Source organism: Antedon bifida, chromosome 9 (genome assembly GCF_963402885.1).
Source record: "Antedon bifida chromosome 9, ecAntBifi1.1, whole genome shotgun sequence".
Taxonomy (NCBI): domain Eukaryota; kingdom Metazoa; phylum Echinodermata; class Crinoidea; order Comatulida; family Antedonidae; genus Antedon; species Antedon bifida.
This window is the reverse complement of record NC_136234.1, coordinates 15,906,397-15,923,116: the sequence shown is the minus strand read 5'-3', so window position 1 is coordinate 15,923,116 and position 16,720 is coordinate 15,906,397. Positions and strand designations below refer to the sequence as shown.

The window sequence follows — 16,720 nt, the reverse complement described above, 5'->3', positions numbered from 1 at the left end:
TAAAACTTTATTCAAGTTACATTTTAGTGACAAAGAAATAGAAACTTTACTATAACACATATACTTACTTTTTTTTGTGTTTACTAAATGCATATTTTGTTTGTAAATACCATCTGTTTGAATCTGACGGAGGAGTAAATAGATTTGAAAAGATGTATTACGATGATTATCTAGCAAGAAGAAGAAGAGGACTGAAGAGCTTAGCCCATCCGTCAAAAAAAGGCTAAGGTTCGTTTCATTTGGTTGTCTGCGGCATTGTCCACTCAATTCATTGATAGATCTCTAAAGAGAACCAATCACTCGTTTGATCATCGTCTGCTGGTGGTCTGGAATGAATATGCAAATTACAACCAGTGTAATTTACATAAAACAGTGAACGTATTTGAATATCACGTTTACCCTTTTTCTGAAGAAGGATATCATGCTTGATTGAATGGAGCGCTGGATTCAGTCTTCTACACAACTAATATTGATCGCGAGAGGTCTAATTAATGAGGCGGAAGCGCTGGACTAAGTGATTCTTCTTTTTTTTAAAACAAATTCTGGTTTTTGATTTTTAACGAAACATTTTAAAAACCTTATTAATCAATGACTTACATTATTCAATTTCCGATAAATTTCTGATTAATGACTAATGAACATCCAGTGTAGCATCTTATATTAGGCCAATTATATAACGCTTGCGGCTTGAAGAAGAGAGTATATCCTGTACATATGCCTAATTAATTAATTAATACTCACAGTATTTTCAGTTTTTCAATATTGTGTTGGATTTTATATTTTTTAAAGTTTGATCCAAAGTTCCGAGTTTCGGCACATATCGAGGCCTCACATATCTATCCATACTCTACCAGCGCCCTCTACAACGCTTACAACTTATTGGAATCTTCCATTTATGTTTGAGGAAATCTTTCTAAATAATGTTCAATATCAATAAAACATCTTATAATTGGAACACTAGACTAGTGTCTATACACCCTATAAAGATTAACTGAGCAAACGGAAGCGTTTAAAGTTTAAATAAAACAACTTTTGACACGGCACTTTCTGCCCATTTGGCATGAATCTACAAATGGTTGACGCCAACATAATATGTTCTTCAGGTCATTGGATGTCCTGTCTGACTCGACTCTGATACCACATTTTTGATACACGATTTCTGAGTACCATTACTAAGTATAGTTTGTTGTTTTAGCTCATGTTTATCGGCCTGACGTTTATCTTAACTTATTATGACACAAAGCAGCTAACAAAATGGCCACTGGAATTTCCACAGTTCGCCATGGACTTATTGGTTTGGTGTTGTTTGTAAGTGGGTTTCTTCTGGCACTCATTATGATCTCGACATCAAACGTTCGTGGCATTGACTTTGTTGGCAGTTCACCAATAAGACAATACACGCAACAGAGATTCCTTAACAAATCTGAACCAGTGTCCTCCCGTCAGTATAAAGTTCAATACAACCGTCTAACAAGTAAGTATTTCGAAATCAGAAAATAGGCCTAAATAGGAATACACTAGACCTTCAGAAACTTCAGAGACATTTAGAAGAAGTCACAAACAACCTTCTGAGAAGAATCTGGTCCACTAGATTATAAACATCCTTCGAAGTGTTCCTATTATTGACTTATTGATGCACCTATGTATTTTGATATTCATTTTTTGGAAGTTTGATGTGTAGCCAGAGCTTTAAAGAACTTTCTTAATATTGTGGATGATTGTTCAGTATTTTTTTTTATTCCTCTGCATTCAAATGATATTAAAACATCTTCTTGCATAACATTTTCATTTTAATCAATATAAATTACACCATGAAATGTAATTTGTGTCATCTGCAATGTTTAAATTACTGTAAAAAGTGCTCTTATGGGAAATGTATGTAAATTATGTATTTATAATATTATCTGATTTATCACGACACTGAAAATTTAAATTTTGTAATGCTGTGCTACTGTACAAAGGTTTTTGAATATTTGAAAAAATTTAATTATGTTTTAAATCTATTTTGTATTAATCTCATAATTTTATATCTGTATTAGAATTTAGTTATTTTCACACATTAAAAAAAAAAATGTTTTGCACATTTTTTACAGATTTAAATTTATCTTTTAATGTTTTGTACTTTACCCGCTTACCGTAACATGTTTTTAATCTTTGTTATTATTTATCATGCTCTTGTATTTTATTGTTTTGTTCATTTTGTATGAAAATAATGAATGATGATGTTGAAATAAATAAAAATATTAAAAAACTTGATATATTTTTTTTTCTTAGATGAGTCAACTATAACAGATCTTAAAATATTACATAATCTAACCAAGATTGTGGATGATTCAGACGATAAATTCTTAAACGTACGCGTCCTTTGCTGGGTCATGACGTCCCCATTTACATTACTATCAAAAGCACGACATGTTAAAAATACTTGGGGCTGGAGATGCGATAAAACACTATACATGAGCTCGGTAGAGAATTCCTCGTTCCCGTCCATCGGGTTGAACGTAACTGAAGGACGAGATGCGTTATGGGCAAAAACAAAGGAAGCATTCAAATATATATACAAACATCACTTCGACGAAGCCGACTGGTTTCTGAAAGCGGACGATGACACATTTTTAATTGTTGAAAATTTGAAATATATGCTCGCTTCCCAGAATTCGTCGGAACCAATTTATTTTGGACATAATTTTAAAACACTCGTGCGGCAGGGTTACATGAGTGGCGGCGCCGGATACGTTTTAAGTAAAGAAGCGTTAAACCGTTTTGTTAACAAAGCATTGCCAAATGGAGGCAAATGCAGTGCCAGTGAAAGTGGTGCGGAAGATGTAGAATTGGGAAAATGTTTACAAAATGTTGGTGTAGTTGCCGGGGATTCAAGAGACTCACTAAATAGAACTCGCTTTCTGCCTTTTGGACTAGATTACTTTTTGGGGTCAATGCCTAAAAATTTTTGGTATTGGTCTTACCAAAAATATCCACTAAAAGTGGTAAGTATAACTGTCTACATGAGGCATACGCTGGGTGGTAAATGGGTCATTGCAAGGGGGATTTAGACTGTTCTTGGGACAGGCCTGCACATAGGGGTTAAAACTGTGATGCTAAAATTGGTAAAATCAAATCGTTTGACTAATATCCCACAATGCAATGCCAGTTTCTGTATTGAACTCTTGAAGTCTCTAGTTAGTGTTTTTTAATTGTTAGTACAGTGTCCCCTTTCAGAGTGCCATAAGCAGGTGGCACTTTGATTTTTGGATTTGTTTTTTATAAATGAATAATAAACCAGCTAGAGGAAGTACACACTGAATCAATAGACCTAAACTTTATTTAATTAACTTCAATTTTTTTTTACAGGGCAGAGAATGCTGTTCAGATTATTTAGTTACATTCCACTATGTACAACCAAAGGAAATGTATTTACTAGAATTTTACATCTACAAAATCCGCCCAGCTAGCTACCACCAAAATCACTATTATCTTATCAATGGAACTAAAGTCAAAATATAAACTTTGTGTGGAATTGCAGTTTAGTGGTTATGTAGTCAAATGCTAAGGTTCTGGGTTCAAGTCCTTTCTGTTAATAAGAATTACTGCAATTGTTGGAAGGGAGATAAATAATAATAATAGATAGATTTATATAGCGCATATAAATGATGTCTCTATGTGCTCGACAATAAAGAGAAAGAGTGGAAAACAAAAGGAAGAGAACAAAAAGACCAAAACACCAAGCTAGTACCCAAACCGGAGTATGGGGATACGCCATCACCGCTAACTGGGGATCAGGGTGATAAAATGATAGCCTACTGCATAAACATGGCTAATCAGTAGGCCTACTGCAAGTATGATGGACCGTAGTAGAAATTAATAATTTCTGTCAGATTGGCAATTTGAAATATGCATAATTAATCTATCACAATGTAATAAAAATAATATATTATGATAATGTCATTAAGTCCAATAATTATGGCAAAAAAATATGTTTGTGGGTGTTAAATACAAAAGTTAAAATTAAACAATTATTAAATTAATTAAAAGGACACTGAGAACCCACTTTCGAGAGCTAAAAAATGCAACTCCCTAGTTTTTGTTTTATAGCTTTCATTTAGCAATTATTTGCCATTATTATGCCAAACGAAATTTGTCTATTTGTTTTTTTGGAACAACTTACAGCAACCTAACTCTTTTAGGCTTTATCATGTGCAATACCATAAGTATAAAACGTGAGAGAAGAAAGTTAATTTAATATACAGTAATATATTGCATTTGATATATGAAAAAAGAAGAAAATTATTGCAGAATTTTGCTGGGGAATTCGTAGAGTTAAAAATAAAAAATCAATAGGTTAAAAAATATTAGATGAAGTTCTTGTTTGAATGTATTTATACTTTAAAATTAGTAGACTGCGCACAAATCCAGAATTGAGCTTACAACATATTTTTAAAAGCTAAAATTATGAATAAAATTCTAAAATCCGACCGAAATGTGTGTCTGTTTGCGGGTGAGTTAACAGCATTAGACAGTCATTGCATAATTTTTCACACCCATTCACTATAGATTAAATATATGAACCAATATAGAATTGTGCATGGGTCAATAAATCCATTTTCGAATAAAATTTCAAACAGATGTTAAACATTGTTTTTAAACTAAATATTTTATACACAGTCAATGTGTTGCATATGCCTAGAAAAAAGTGAATGGCTATTTTATGCCTTTTGAACTGAAATAAAATATTTTTGTAAAACAGATTTTGACTCACAGAGAGACTCTCCCTCATTATCAATGGAGTCTGCAAAAAGAAAGAAATGCCTAGAACACACTATTGTAATGGAGTAGTAGAAGAGATATGGCATAATTGTAAGGTAATCGGATTAGTATGTGAGAGGTATGGGTTCGAGACCTGTCTGTGACATATTTCTTTCATCCTAAAGCTCTGGCTACACTATCAAACTTTATGTGACAACAAAAATGTGATGTGCTCAAATATGGACACGATGATGTCATATCACTACAATATTTTGGTATATCACTACCACATTTGATCACATCACACTTTTTTTTGTCAAACTAGTTTGATAGTGTAGACAGAGCTTTATGCAAGATGCATTACTCCCATTGCCTGTCCTTTGGATGGGATGTGAAACATTGGTAGTAGTGTACATAAAATACAGGATAAAGAAATTTGAACACTATTTGAAATGGGATCATCTGTAGCTGCTCCACTGACAACTAATAGTAGATAAAAAAAACAGCTTTCAATTATGTTAAAAAGGCAAGATACGAGCAAGAAATTAGATTGCAAGAAATACCATTAAACCCTTAACGACGCTAGGTCATAGAAGATACACATCTTATATTCAGATGAAATATGAAACAAAGTAAAGTACTCTATCTTATCTAACAGGAAATTATAATATTGACGTATACATTATAGTTTTAATCTAATTTATTGCAAAGAAGATTACTATATTCAATCTCTTAAAAGTTGAGGGATGAAGGAGTTTAATCATTTACAAATTATTGCAAAAAGAAAATATTTATCTCTCCAAGAGTCATTAAAGATATCAGATTTTCTCCCAATATTTGAGAGTGGTAAGAAACTTCTCACTTACAGGTCAAGATTCATACGGTTAGACCAAAAAATTTATTTATGATTATTTATGCTTTGAAGCAAAGCAAAGTTTTATCCCTTTTAAAAACTAAATGTGTACACATTGGAAAAAAATAGTGTCAATATCAAATTGTGTTCACTAGTACCCAATTTTATTTTTAAATGAAAAATAATCGATAAAACTATATTCATCCTAAAAATAATACATTGATGATGGAATCCACAAAAGAAAAATTTGGGCACAAACTTTTCAATGGGTTATTACTAATGTTTATTATTTATACTTGCATTAGCAGATTTTATAGCTGGGTTGGATTTTCATTTACTACACAAGACAAACATATACACAAGATGTAATTTGTCATTAGAAAACGCCCACCAGTGAAGGTCATTAACTGGGGTCATTTACAACATAATGTGCATTAAGTTACCACAAACATAAGTACTTCCTTTAGGATATAATGTATTCCCCATGGTACTGCACCTGGGAAAACGAATGGCATGCCTAGCTGGTTACTTTTAAGGAGTTTAATCTTCATTGTCAATATAATACTCTCCAGTAAACATTGCAATTATATACAAACAATGGAAGAATACTATCTTAATATATACAGTAAGAAACGGTAGTTTTTTTCATCTGATATTAATATTGTATCCAGAATACATCCACACATTAAAATACATTTCCGGGATATCCAAAACAATTTGTTTCATCACAAAATATTTAGAAATATTTTTAATATCATTTTTAATAATAAACTAGTTCTATATTTATTTTATACTTAATTTAATATACAGTAATATATTGCATTTGATATATGAAAAAAGAAGAAAATTATTGCAGAATTTTGCTGGGGAATTCGTAGAGTTAAAAATAAAAAATCAATAGGTTAAAAAATATTAGATGAAGTTCTTGTTTGAATGTATTTATACTTTAAAATTAGTAGACTGCGCACAAATCCAGAATTGAGCTTACAACATATTTTTAAAAGCTAAAATTATGAATAAAATTCTAAAATCCGACCGAAATGTGTGTCTGTTTGCGGGTGAGTTAACAGCATTAGACAGTCATTGCATAATTTTTCACACCCATTCACTATAGATTAAATATATGAACCAATATAGAATTGTGCATGGGTCAATAAATCCATTTTCGAATAAAATTTCAAACAGATGTTAAACATTGTTTTTAAACTAAATATTTTATACACAGTCAATGTGTTGCATATGCCTAGAAAAAAGTGAATGGCTATTTTATGCCTTTTGAACTGAAATAAAATATTTTTGTAAAACAGATTTTGACTCACAGAGAGACTCTCCCTCATTATCAATGGAGTCTGCAAAAAGAAAGAAATGCCTAGAACACACTATTGTAATGGAGTAGTAGAAGAGATATGGCATAATTGTAAGGTAATCGGATTAGTATGTGAGAGGTATGGGTTCGAGACCTGTCTGTGACATATTTCTTTCATCCTAAAGCTCTGGCTACACTATCAAACTTTATGTGACAACAAAAATGTGATGTGCTCAAATATGGACACGATGATGTCATATCACTACAATATTTTGGTATATCACTACCACATTTGATCACATCACACTTTTTTTTGTCAAACTAGTTTGATAGTGTAGACAGAGCTTTATGCAAGATGCATTACTCCCATTGCCTGTCCTTTGGATGGGATGTGAAACATTGGTAGTAGTGTACATAAAATACAGGATAAAGAAATTTGAACACTATTTGAAATGGGATCATCTGTAGCTGCTCCACTGACAACTAATAGTAGATAAAAAAAACAGCTTTCAATTATGTTAAAAAGGCAAGATACGAGCAAGAAATTAGATTGCAAGAAATACCATTAAACCCTTAACGACGCTAGGTCATAGAAGATACACATCTTATATTCAGATGAAATATGAAACAAAGTAAAGTACTCTATCTTATCTAACAGGAAATTATAATATTGACGTATACATTATAGTTTTAATCTAATTTATTGCAAAGAAGATTACTATATTCAATCTCTTAAAAGTTGAGGGATGAAGGAGTTTAATCATTTACAAATTATTGCAAAAAGAAAATATTTATCTCTCCAAGAGTCATTAAAGATATCAGATTTTCTCCCAATATTTGAGAGTGGTAAGAAACTTCTCACTTACAGGTCAAGATTCATACGGTTAGACCAAAAAATTTATTTATGATTATTTATGCTTTGAAGCAAAGCAAAGTTTTATCCCTTTTAAAAACTAAATGTGTACACATTGGAAAAAAATAGTGTCAATATCAAATTGTGTTCACTAGTACCCAATTTTATTTTTAAATGAAAAATAATCGATAAAACTATATTCATCCTAAAAATAATACATTGATGATGGAATCCACAAAAGAAAAATTTGGGCACAAACTTTTCAATGGGTTATTACTAATGTTTATTATTTATACTTGCATTAGCAGATTTTATAGCTGGGTTGGATTTTCATTTACTACACAAGACAAACATATACACAAGATGTAATTTGTCATTAGAAAACGCCCACCAGTGAAGGTCATTAACTGGGGTCATTTACAACATAATGTGCATTAAGTTACCACAAACATAAGTACTTCCTTTAGGATATAATGTATTCCCCATGGTACTGCACCTGGGAAAACGAATGGCATGCCTAGCTGGTTACTTTTAAGGAGTTTAATCTTCATTGTCAATATAATACTCTCCAGTAAACATTGCAATTATATACAAACAATGGAAGAATACTATCTTAATATATACAGTAAGAAACGGTAGTTTTTTTCATCTGATATTAATATTGTATCCAGAATACATCCACACATTAAAATACATTTCCGGGATATCCAAAACAATTTGTTTCATCACAAAATATTTAGAAATATTTTTAATATCATTTTTAATAATAAACTAGTTCTATATTTATTTTATACTTAATATTACTTGATGTATGTGTCTTTTCTATAATGCAATTTTTCAAATAAATTCAAATTTAAAACAGTAACAAATTGTCTCCTCCCAGAACAAAAAGCATACAAAATAGAAAAAATACTGAACGCGAAAAATCAATAAACAAGTTACTGGACAAGGACAACCATGAGTCCAATCCCATCTGTAGATTATAAAAGAGGCCTCTAGCATCAAAAACACCTATGATTTATTCATGCATGAATGGGACATTGAATTGGTGTGTGTGTGTGTACAAATCCATAAGCATGCATACACAACTTTGTATATACTGTATACCTGTAGTATCAGCTATTGATTTATGCACGCTAAGCTTGCCATAGTAGTGGTTAAAGAGTAGAGGTTAAAGCATGGAGGAAAAACATTGTTTCCTCCTAAACTAGTACTCACTCTAAAAGTTTATAATCTAATTATAAATTACAGATACATTATTTTCCACAATGTTTTTGTATGATCTTTTTGTTGGTAAAATTATAATCATAATGTTATATTTTAATTACAAATACAATCCTCAATTTGTATTTTTTTCAAATTATTAATATTTTTTCTTTGGATACATATTGTGGATATTATTTCAGCCATTTTGATTCTTAGTGACATAATGTAAACAACTTTCTTTATGTTTCTTAGCATCCATGTTGCATTAATCACAAAACACTATTGATAAAATTAGCTTACGGCATTTGGCTGTTAGGTTAGTGTTACTGTATATTGGACCAGTTGTTTGATTGGTTCTAACTAACCGGAACTATAAAGTGGAAAAACCCACAGTGACTAACACAGTAAGTTGAAAAAATGTTGTCATATTAGCAATGAACAGATCTGGAAATGATTGTTATTTGAATAAAGACAAAACAAACTAAAGGCCAATTTACACAGATGAGCAGCAACATTCATAAAAATATAGAATCTATGTTATTCCTTATGACTATTTACATCGCTTTGTTACGTCTGAATAAACATGATTGATTAAAAGTTTAAAGTGTTATTTAAGCCAGACATGTATTATCTATTAAATTAATAAAATGCAGTATGTGCAACATATGCAGATATATATCTATCAAATTTCTTTTATCAGATAAAATAACAAAACACAATATATGATCACAATCTGCCACACAGCATATTGAAACTTGATTCACAATGAAAAACCACATTAGCTATGCATACTGTAATGCACTGTCTACAAAAACTTTGTGTACAAAAGGACTTTTGATGTAATGGAGTGAAATGAGACTTTTTTTATGAACAGTAGGCCTTTATACTATTCACTTTCTTTGGGAGAACAATATTACTAATTGGGAAAAGTTGAAAATTTGTATCTATATTTCGTCCATCGAAGATAATCTTTTCGCAAACTAAGGTTACTATCATAATGAATATAAAATTATATTATAAAAAATAATTAAGTATGTATACATATTTAAACCATACCGTGAAAACGATCTGGTTCGAATCTCAGTTGGGGGAGGTCTATATTTTGTCCCTCGAAGATAATCTTTCGCAAACTAAGGTTACTATCATAATGAATATAAAATTATATTACAAAAAATAATTAAGTATGTATACATATTTAAACCATACCGTGAAAACGATCTGGTTCGAATCTCAGTTGGGGGAGGTCTATATTTTGTCCTTCGAAGATAATCTTTCGCAAACTAAGGTTCTTATCATAATGAATACAAAATTATTATATGATAAATAATTACCATTAAAGTGATGGTAGAATGTCAGCATATCAAGCAGAAGATTCCGGGTTTGAATCACAGTTGGGGGAGGTTTTTTTGATTCTCGCAGATTTCCTCATCTTCACAGTTTCTGAATTGATTTTTTTCCAGTATACCAATGGATGATTTGGCATTTCTCTATGCCTTATTTATATATTTGCTTGATATAATTATATACAATTTTCACATAAATAAATATATAATGTATTTAATCAAATAACCTAGAGTAAGGCAAAATGTTTTTTCAGCTGTTTCAAAAGGTCTTTAGAATCACAGTGGTCATTGTAAGCAGAAACAGCTCGCTGGGCTGAATTATAACTGCTTTGTAAATCTCCAATCTAAAAAAAAATGTTTAAAGTTTTGTTTAAAATAAAAATTACATTATTTAAATGTATCTCTTATATCTTATTATTATATAAATTCTACCCAGCCCCCCTTCCCCCTCCTTTTGGGACACACCTATTCTGTGTAAACCTCTATAAAGGGGACACATTGTAGGTTTGTCTCCCTAATAGGAGTACAGTAGAACTTCACAGATTTAAATGTAGTATCCCCCTACCCCGGGCCCTTCAACCTTTAAAATTCAGACATTGCACTAGTACCATTTACAGTATTCACCTGTCGATACAAATTTACTGTGCTTAGAGACTAGAATTATTGTCAAAAATTCATTAATAATACTAAATGACACACACGCAAATACACAAATAAATACCTGGTCACATAGCGACGCATAGTTAAAATGTGGTTCAAACATGTGAGGTGACAAACTTTGAGCTGACTGAAAAAATGCACGTGCCTGAAATTATAAAAGCACTAGTTCAAATCTTGTTGAATTCTGAATATCTGGACCAATGCAAAAGAGTCCTCTTAATAAAAAATATGCATTTTCCACAACATAAACGATATATTTAACAAAGGTATAACCACTCATGTGGTTAGTGGAGAAAATTACATTACTCAAGCTAATCCTAATGATGTTGTTACACCTTGATGATTATTTAAAAATACGAAAAATTGTAATGTCCATGTGTTAGGTATTGGATCAAACAAGTTTACTAAGTATTATATACTGTGGTGCAAAGTTTACAGTACAGTAGACATCTATAAGTGTGATCTGCGGATATTATAAAACAGCCTGTCTCCAAGGAAAGGCCGTAGAAAGTTTAACAATCCAAATACATAATTTCCCATGAAATTGAGATTACTTTCTATTCACAAGGAAGGAAATGGAAAAATAAATCTATTATTATATACAAATGGATAAAATGAAAATAGGCATAATCTGCTTTTACAAGAAATAGGTGTTCTTTATTTTATAATATATATATTATATCTAATTTAAACTTATATTATATACCACTCCTTCTTGTTTCCTTTGTGTATATATATGTATATAAATCTGTGACAATACCATATATGGCTCTGTGGTCTAGTGGTATGATACTCGACCAGTAAGCGAGAAGTCACAGGTTCAAATCCTGTTAGAGACAACATTTTTTCATACAACCAAAAATACGGAACTTTCGTCGATGAACTATACTCGACGCGATTAATATGAGATCATGTTCCGAATACGTTTCTATAATTTGACAGTATGATTTATATATGTATATATGTATTTGTTTTTCATTTATCAATCTGAATCTTAAATGAGAAGTATAGTGTAGCCTGTGGTACCTCACCTGTTCTATACGTCCTTTTCGCAGCTCCAGGGCCCCTAGATTGTTGTATGCTTCTGCATGGTCGTTGTTGGATGAAATAGCTAAGCGGAAACATTGATAGCCTAGGTTGGTGTCTCCTATACCCTGTATTGCAATAGCAAAAATGTATACAAATTTAGTACTAGTTTATTGTTTATTTTATTGTTTTTATTATTTAATAATAGTGTTTTGTTTGTTTTAAGCTCAGTCTACACTATCAAACTAGTTTGACAACAAAAATGTGATGTGCTCAAATATGGTAGTGATATGACATTATCGTGTCCTTATATGGGCACATCATATAATTTTGTTGTCACATAAAGTTTGATAGTGTAGACAGAGCTTTAGAAATTAATGTTTTTTTTATTCATTCTTAACTTTAACTTTAGAACTGAATTGTAATATTCCTAATGGTAGATTTTTATACAACTGTAACTAAAAAGTGAAACTAATCAAGCCTCAATACAAAACCAAAGTCTAGAAATGGAAGGTTTAGTTCTTGTACACGTACATTTAAATTTATTATTGGAATCTTAACTTACGTTCACACTGAGCCAGGATTCGGGTACCCAGTTAAAAAATCGTAAAAACAGGTGTAGAGTTTAAGAATACAAACGTTCACACTAATGCATTCTGGATTCCGTATGGGTGATCCAAAAACGCAACATAGCCCAGGTTTTTCTCCGGTCCCCAAAACCAAATCCAGGCCCAGTGCGAACGCAACTTTAACCTACCAATGCGACATGTCCAATATTATACCAGACATCTGCGGTTGAATTATCATCATTAGCGAGTGATAATGCTCGCTCAAAACAACTTAACGTCATGTCATACTGCTGGGAATAGAAACAACACAAGCCTATGTTGTTAAACAGCTCCGAATTATACACGCCCATTTGTAGCAACCGCCTAGATAGCCGGAAAAAAAAGGGTTTTTTTGGTTCAGAAAGTGTGAATGAATACTTAAATTAATCATCCAACATGCATTAACCCGCCATAGATCGATAAAATGGATAAAAATAAGTAGTTAAATGTAGAATGTAAAGCACTTCACTCTTTGATGAAGAAAGGGCTACTTCACGCACTTATAGCCCATGTGCACTTTAAAAAACTCTTTGCTTATTTCGGAGTAGGGGGTCTTATCTCTGCCCCTCATGTTGTGGACAGGTGCATGAGTCCACTAGTATCTATAATCTCTGACAATTATTCACAACGTAATAAGATTTCACCCAACATACCTATAGAACCTAAGCGCTATCTCAGGCTGGTCTGAGTAGAAGTGATGGTTAGCTATGCACGCTATAGCCTCAATATGGGTGTTGTCACATTTTAAGACATCTTTGTAATACTTGACAGCATTGATCATGTCCATCAATCCCTGTAGAAATTAAACAGTAACTATATCATCATCTGTAGTATGAAATAATTCAAAGACGGACTTCACAAATATCTTGATAATAGCGGACGTTTCCAGATATTTGAGTGATCTCCAGTCACCCACAAAATGTGCAATTTCTCCTGATTGTATGTACATAAGTTTACCATTTTAGGCTCTAATACTAGGCTCCTTTCAGTTAACTAAAGGTGGAAAATTGTACCGACTACACATATTTCGCCTGTCCATATTGGCATATGCCACGCTTGGAAAGCTTCCTGGCCACTTATTATTTACTATATACTGTATACACCAACATCTGTATCATATATTTAAGAATCCAAACTACAAACAAACAAACCTCATAGATTCTAGCTATACAAGTGAGCATCGTGGTCTCTCCAGGAAACTTCTCTAGGCCCTGTTTACAAATCTCAATGGCTGTTAGAGGCTGGTCTAGCCTTACATACACCTTAGATAAGTACAAGTAAATGTCCACCATCTCCTGTTGCTTGAGAGCTGATTTGAACTGCTGCTCTGCCTCTCGGTACATGCCAAGCCTAAATACAGAATAAAATGATCATAATATCATATGGATTTTAGTTCTTGTCTTGTAAAATTTTCCTAGTCTAATAATGTATTGTTTAAATTGTTACCTCATACAAATCTAACAGCAAACTTACAGGGTTGATCAACTACTGTATATCATGCTTAATAAAGTATCATTTGAGGCTTGCGAGTTAGAGAACTGGCACTACAGTAGGTCAGGGTTGACCCCAGATTTGGAAGGCAAGCATGTTAACCACCATCCAAGCTACAGCTCCACTACATGTGGAATGTATTGAATAATCGGTAAGCATTGTAAAATGGGGTGAACTCCAACAAAGGTCAGATATTAGCAAGGCTCATGCCAAGTACCTGTAGTAACACTTGCCCAACTGGACCTTCCACCACCAGTCTTTGAACTGACACGCTTCAGTAGCCAGGGCTGCCAACTGCAGTGCGTTACGTACATCATTTTCATGGTGGAAAATGTATTCAAACAAGGCCTACAAAACAAACATAATTTTGTTAATACTTGCACACACTTACAGTACATATAACTATTGAATTTGGCTTTACAATCGTGAAGAACTAACGCAGAATGTCCGAGACGGACATGAAAAACAATAAATATTGAGTGTAAATGGAGTGTTTTTACCTTTGCTAGATTTGGACGAGCAGCATACTTAGAGAAATTGAGCCTTGCCAAATTAATAAAGGGACCATCTGGTGTAGAAAGCATCGAAGCCTGTAAAAAACAACAAAAATGAGAAAACAACCAACCAACCAATCACAGGATAAGAGCTAGAAGAATGAGAAACTTACTGTGCCAAGCCTAACAAATCTCCCAGAAGCACTAGTGACTGGCCTAGCCGTATGAGCTGTCCTAGGGGTCCGAATAGCTTGTTCCATGGTTCCAGGTCTACCGGATTGTGTTCCAGGCCGAACAAAGCCACTCAAAGGCCGACCAGACTGCGACATTGGTCGAATTCCAGCGCTAGGGCCTCCTTGACCTGTCCCTGGCTTTTTCAACGATGTTCCAGGGCCTGTGGTGTTTTAGATAATGAAAATTGTTAGATGTGTGTTACCATATAATTATTTTTTTATAGAATTAATAAACCCGGACTAGTGTACAACGGCGTAATTGGGTCCAGACCTACTGTAGATAAAAGTTGCCACACACTTTATGACCTACTGCATGCCCCCTACTGTTTGTACGATTAAAACCTGGTGGCAAAAGATGACAAAAACCATAATGTAACTAAAACAGAAAACATACGAGCAACTTGAGCAATGGCGTTGTCATCCATAATCATCTCTGCAATGCCTTCCTCATCAACATCTACTTCATCTACATACACCTGAGCCGTCAATGCTCTTGTCTTTAGCGACCAAGATGCCTGTAATAATATGAAACTAAAATAATAAATAACATCATGCATGGTTGATAATATAGTTTATTAACTATAGGCTGGAATAGAGGTAGGCATTATTTATTATTGATTTTATTGGCTTTATTTTATAATTAATTATTAATTAAAGTGACGTTTTAAAAGCCTAGGCCTACTCAGCCAATGACTCGCCCATCATGAGAGCCAGGTATCTTCATGAATAATATTAGGCCAACCCTAGTATAGTAGTAGTACTCTACAACTCAATGTCCAAGACTATTTAGTCTAGGTCTAGGCCTCCATAACTAACCTAACGTTCACACACACAAACGCCCACAGAGACTGTTTGTGGTCGAACGATGGCGGTGGTAACGTAGGCCTACGAACAATGGTTTGTTTTGACAAAATTAACTATCTTACTTGATCATATGGATTTTTTTCAAGCAGCTGTGAACATATTTTAACACAGTCGTCATATTTACGCCGTCTATAAAGACTCATAGCGAGATAAAGCGGGTCCATTCTTGTGTTTAATATTCATCAAATTAACCAAAACCAGCGTCAGGTAACCAACCAAGAAAAAAACCCCAATAATAGATAGAGGTCGCGCTTTAAAAAAAAAATGGAAGCACTGTACTCAGAAACTGAGTGAAGTATTTGGCAAAATATTGCCACAGAGGGAGCATGTTTAAAGATACATTTTTTTTGCTTTAGATACTAGCTTTACATGGTTCAAATCCTGCTGGGGTTTAAAATTGTTGATTTATTTTATTATTATTCGTTATCTTTATCTAATTAATTTGGAGAGAGCTTTAAGTCCTTATCCGAGAAGACTTGTTCTACCACCAGAACAATGGTCGAAAAGTGTCTTGAACCTGTGCCGATTGTGTATAGCTATGGTTTTCGGTGCCCCTTCCTTAACCACTCGGGCACTCGACTGATGTGTTGGTCCATGTAAAAGCATATATGTCTATGTTAAAAGGATACAGAGGGTATGCTATTTAATATCTCATATGAAAGGTACAGATTATACATTTTTTTTTCATTTGTGAAGTTATTAATAAACTAATTTTCTTGAATTTCAATAGGCATGGTCTGTAAGTACAGTATAATAATAATAATAATAATAACTGGTACTTGATATAGCGCATTATGCTGAAAGCCTCAATGCGCTTTACAAAGACAGAAAATTTAGAAAAATTACAAATTAAAAAGGTGGGTTTTGAGGAGAGATTTGAAGACACTGGTGGAAGTAGCCTGACGGATTTCAATAGGCAACGCATTCCATAGAGAAACGGATGCCAAAGAAAATACTTATTTACACTGAAAAATTCAGAATGATAACTTGAAAATTATATCATTACAATGATGTATATTACTGTCTATCTTTTATGTATT

At 32.9% G+C, this 16,720-nt stretch overlaps 2 protein-coding genes across 2 annotated transcripts; one reads left to right on the top strand and one right to left on the bottom strand.

The window, feature by feature from the left end:
* Window positions 1-966: 966 nt before the first annotated feature.
* On the top strand, window positions 967-4,472 carry LOC144851481 (glycoprotein-N-acetylgalactosamine 3-beta-galactosyltransferase 1-like). The gene is made up of 3 exons (XM_078708974.1): window positions 967-1,474; window positions 2,275-2,987; window positions 3,352-4,472. Exons 1-3 carry the CDS (start codon window positions 1,255-1,257, stop codon window positions 3,502-3,504), a joined length of 1,086 nt encoding a protein of 361 aa, XP_078565100.1. The 5' UTR covers window positions 967-1,254; the 3' UTR covers window positions 3,505-4,472.
* A 3,458-nt stretch (window positions 4,473-7,930) lies between these two features.
* LOC144851862 (tetratricopeptide repeat protein 8-like) lies at window positions 7,931-15,906 on the bottom strand. The gene is made up of 11 exons (XM_078709511.1): window positions 15,743-15,906; window positions 15,211-15,331; window positions 14,757-14,977; window positions 14,590-14,679; window positions 14,307-14,437; window positions 13,750-13,948; window positions 13,252-13,391; window positions 12,748-12,922; window positions 11,996-12,118; window positions 11,026-11,109; window positions 7,931-10,648 (listed from the first exon to the last, which is right to left on the bottom strand). Exons 1-11 carry the CDS (start codon window positions 15,842-15,844, stop codon window positions 10,532-10,534), a joined length of 1,503 nt encoding a protein of 500 aa, XP_078565637.1. The 5' UTR covers window positions 15,845-15,906; the 3' UTR covers window positions 7,931-10,531.
* Between the last annotated feature and the right edge of the window lie 814 nt (window positions 15,907-16,720).

Coding starts and splice junctions, on each gene's coding strand:
- LOC144851862 (XM_078709511.1), bottom strand. CDS start 15,844: ATGGACCCGCTTTATCTCGCTATGAGTCTTTATAGACGGCGTAAATAT. Junction 14,680..14,756: donor GATTTGTTAGGCTTGGCACA/GTAAGTTTCTCA, acceptor TGTTTTTTACAG/GCTTCGATGCTTTCTACACC. Junction 13,949..14,306: donor TTGGGCAAGTGTTACTACAG/GTACTTGGCATG, acceptor TTCTGTATTTAG/GCTTGGCATGTACCGAGAGG.
- LOC144851481 (XM_078708974.1), top strand. CDS start 1,255: ATGGCCACTGGAATTTCCACAGTTCGCCATGGACTTATTGGTTTGGTG. Junction 1,475..2,274: donor TCAATACAACCGTCTAACAA/GTAAGTATTTCG, acceptor TTTTTTTCTTAG/ATGAGTCAACTATAACAGAT. Junction 2,988..3,351: donor AAAAATATCCACTAAAAGTG/GTAAGTATAACT, acceptor TTTTTTTTACAG/GGCAGAGAATGCTGTTCAGA.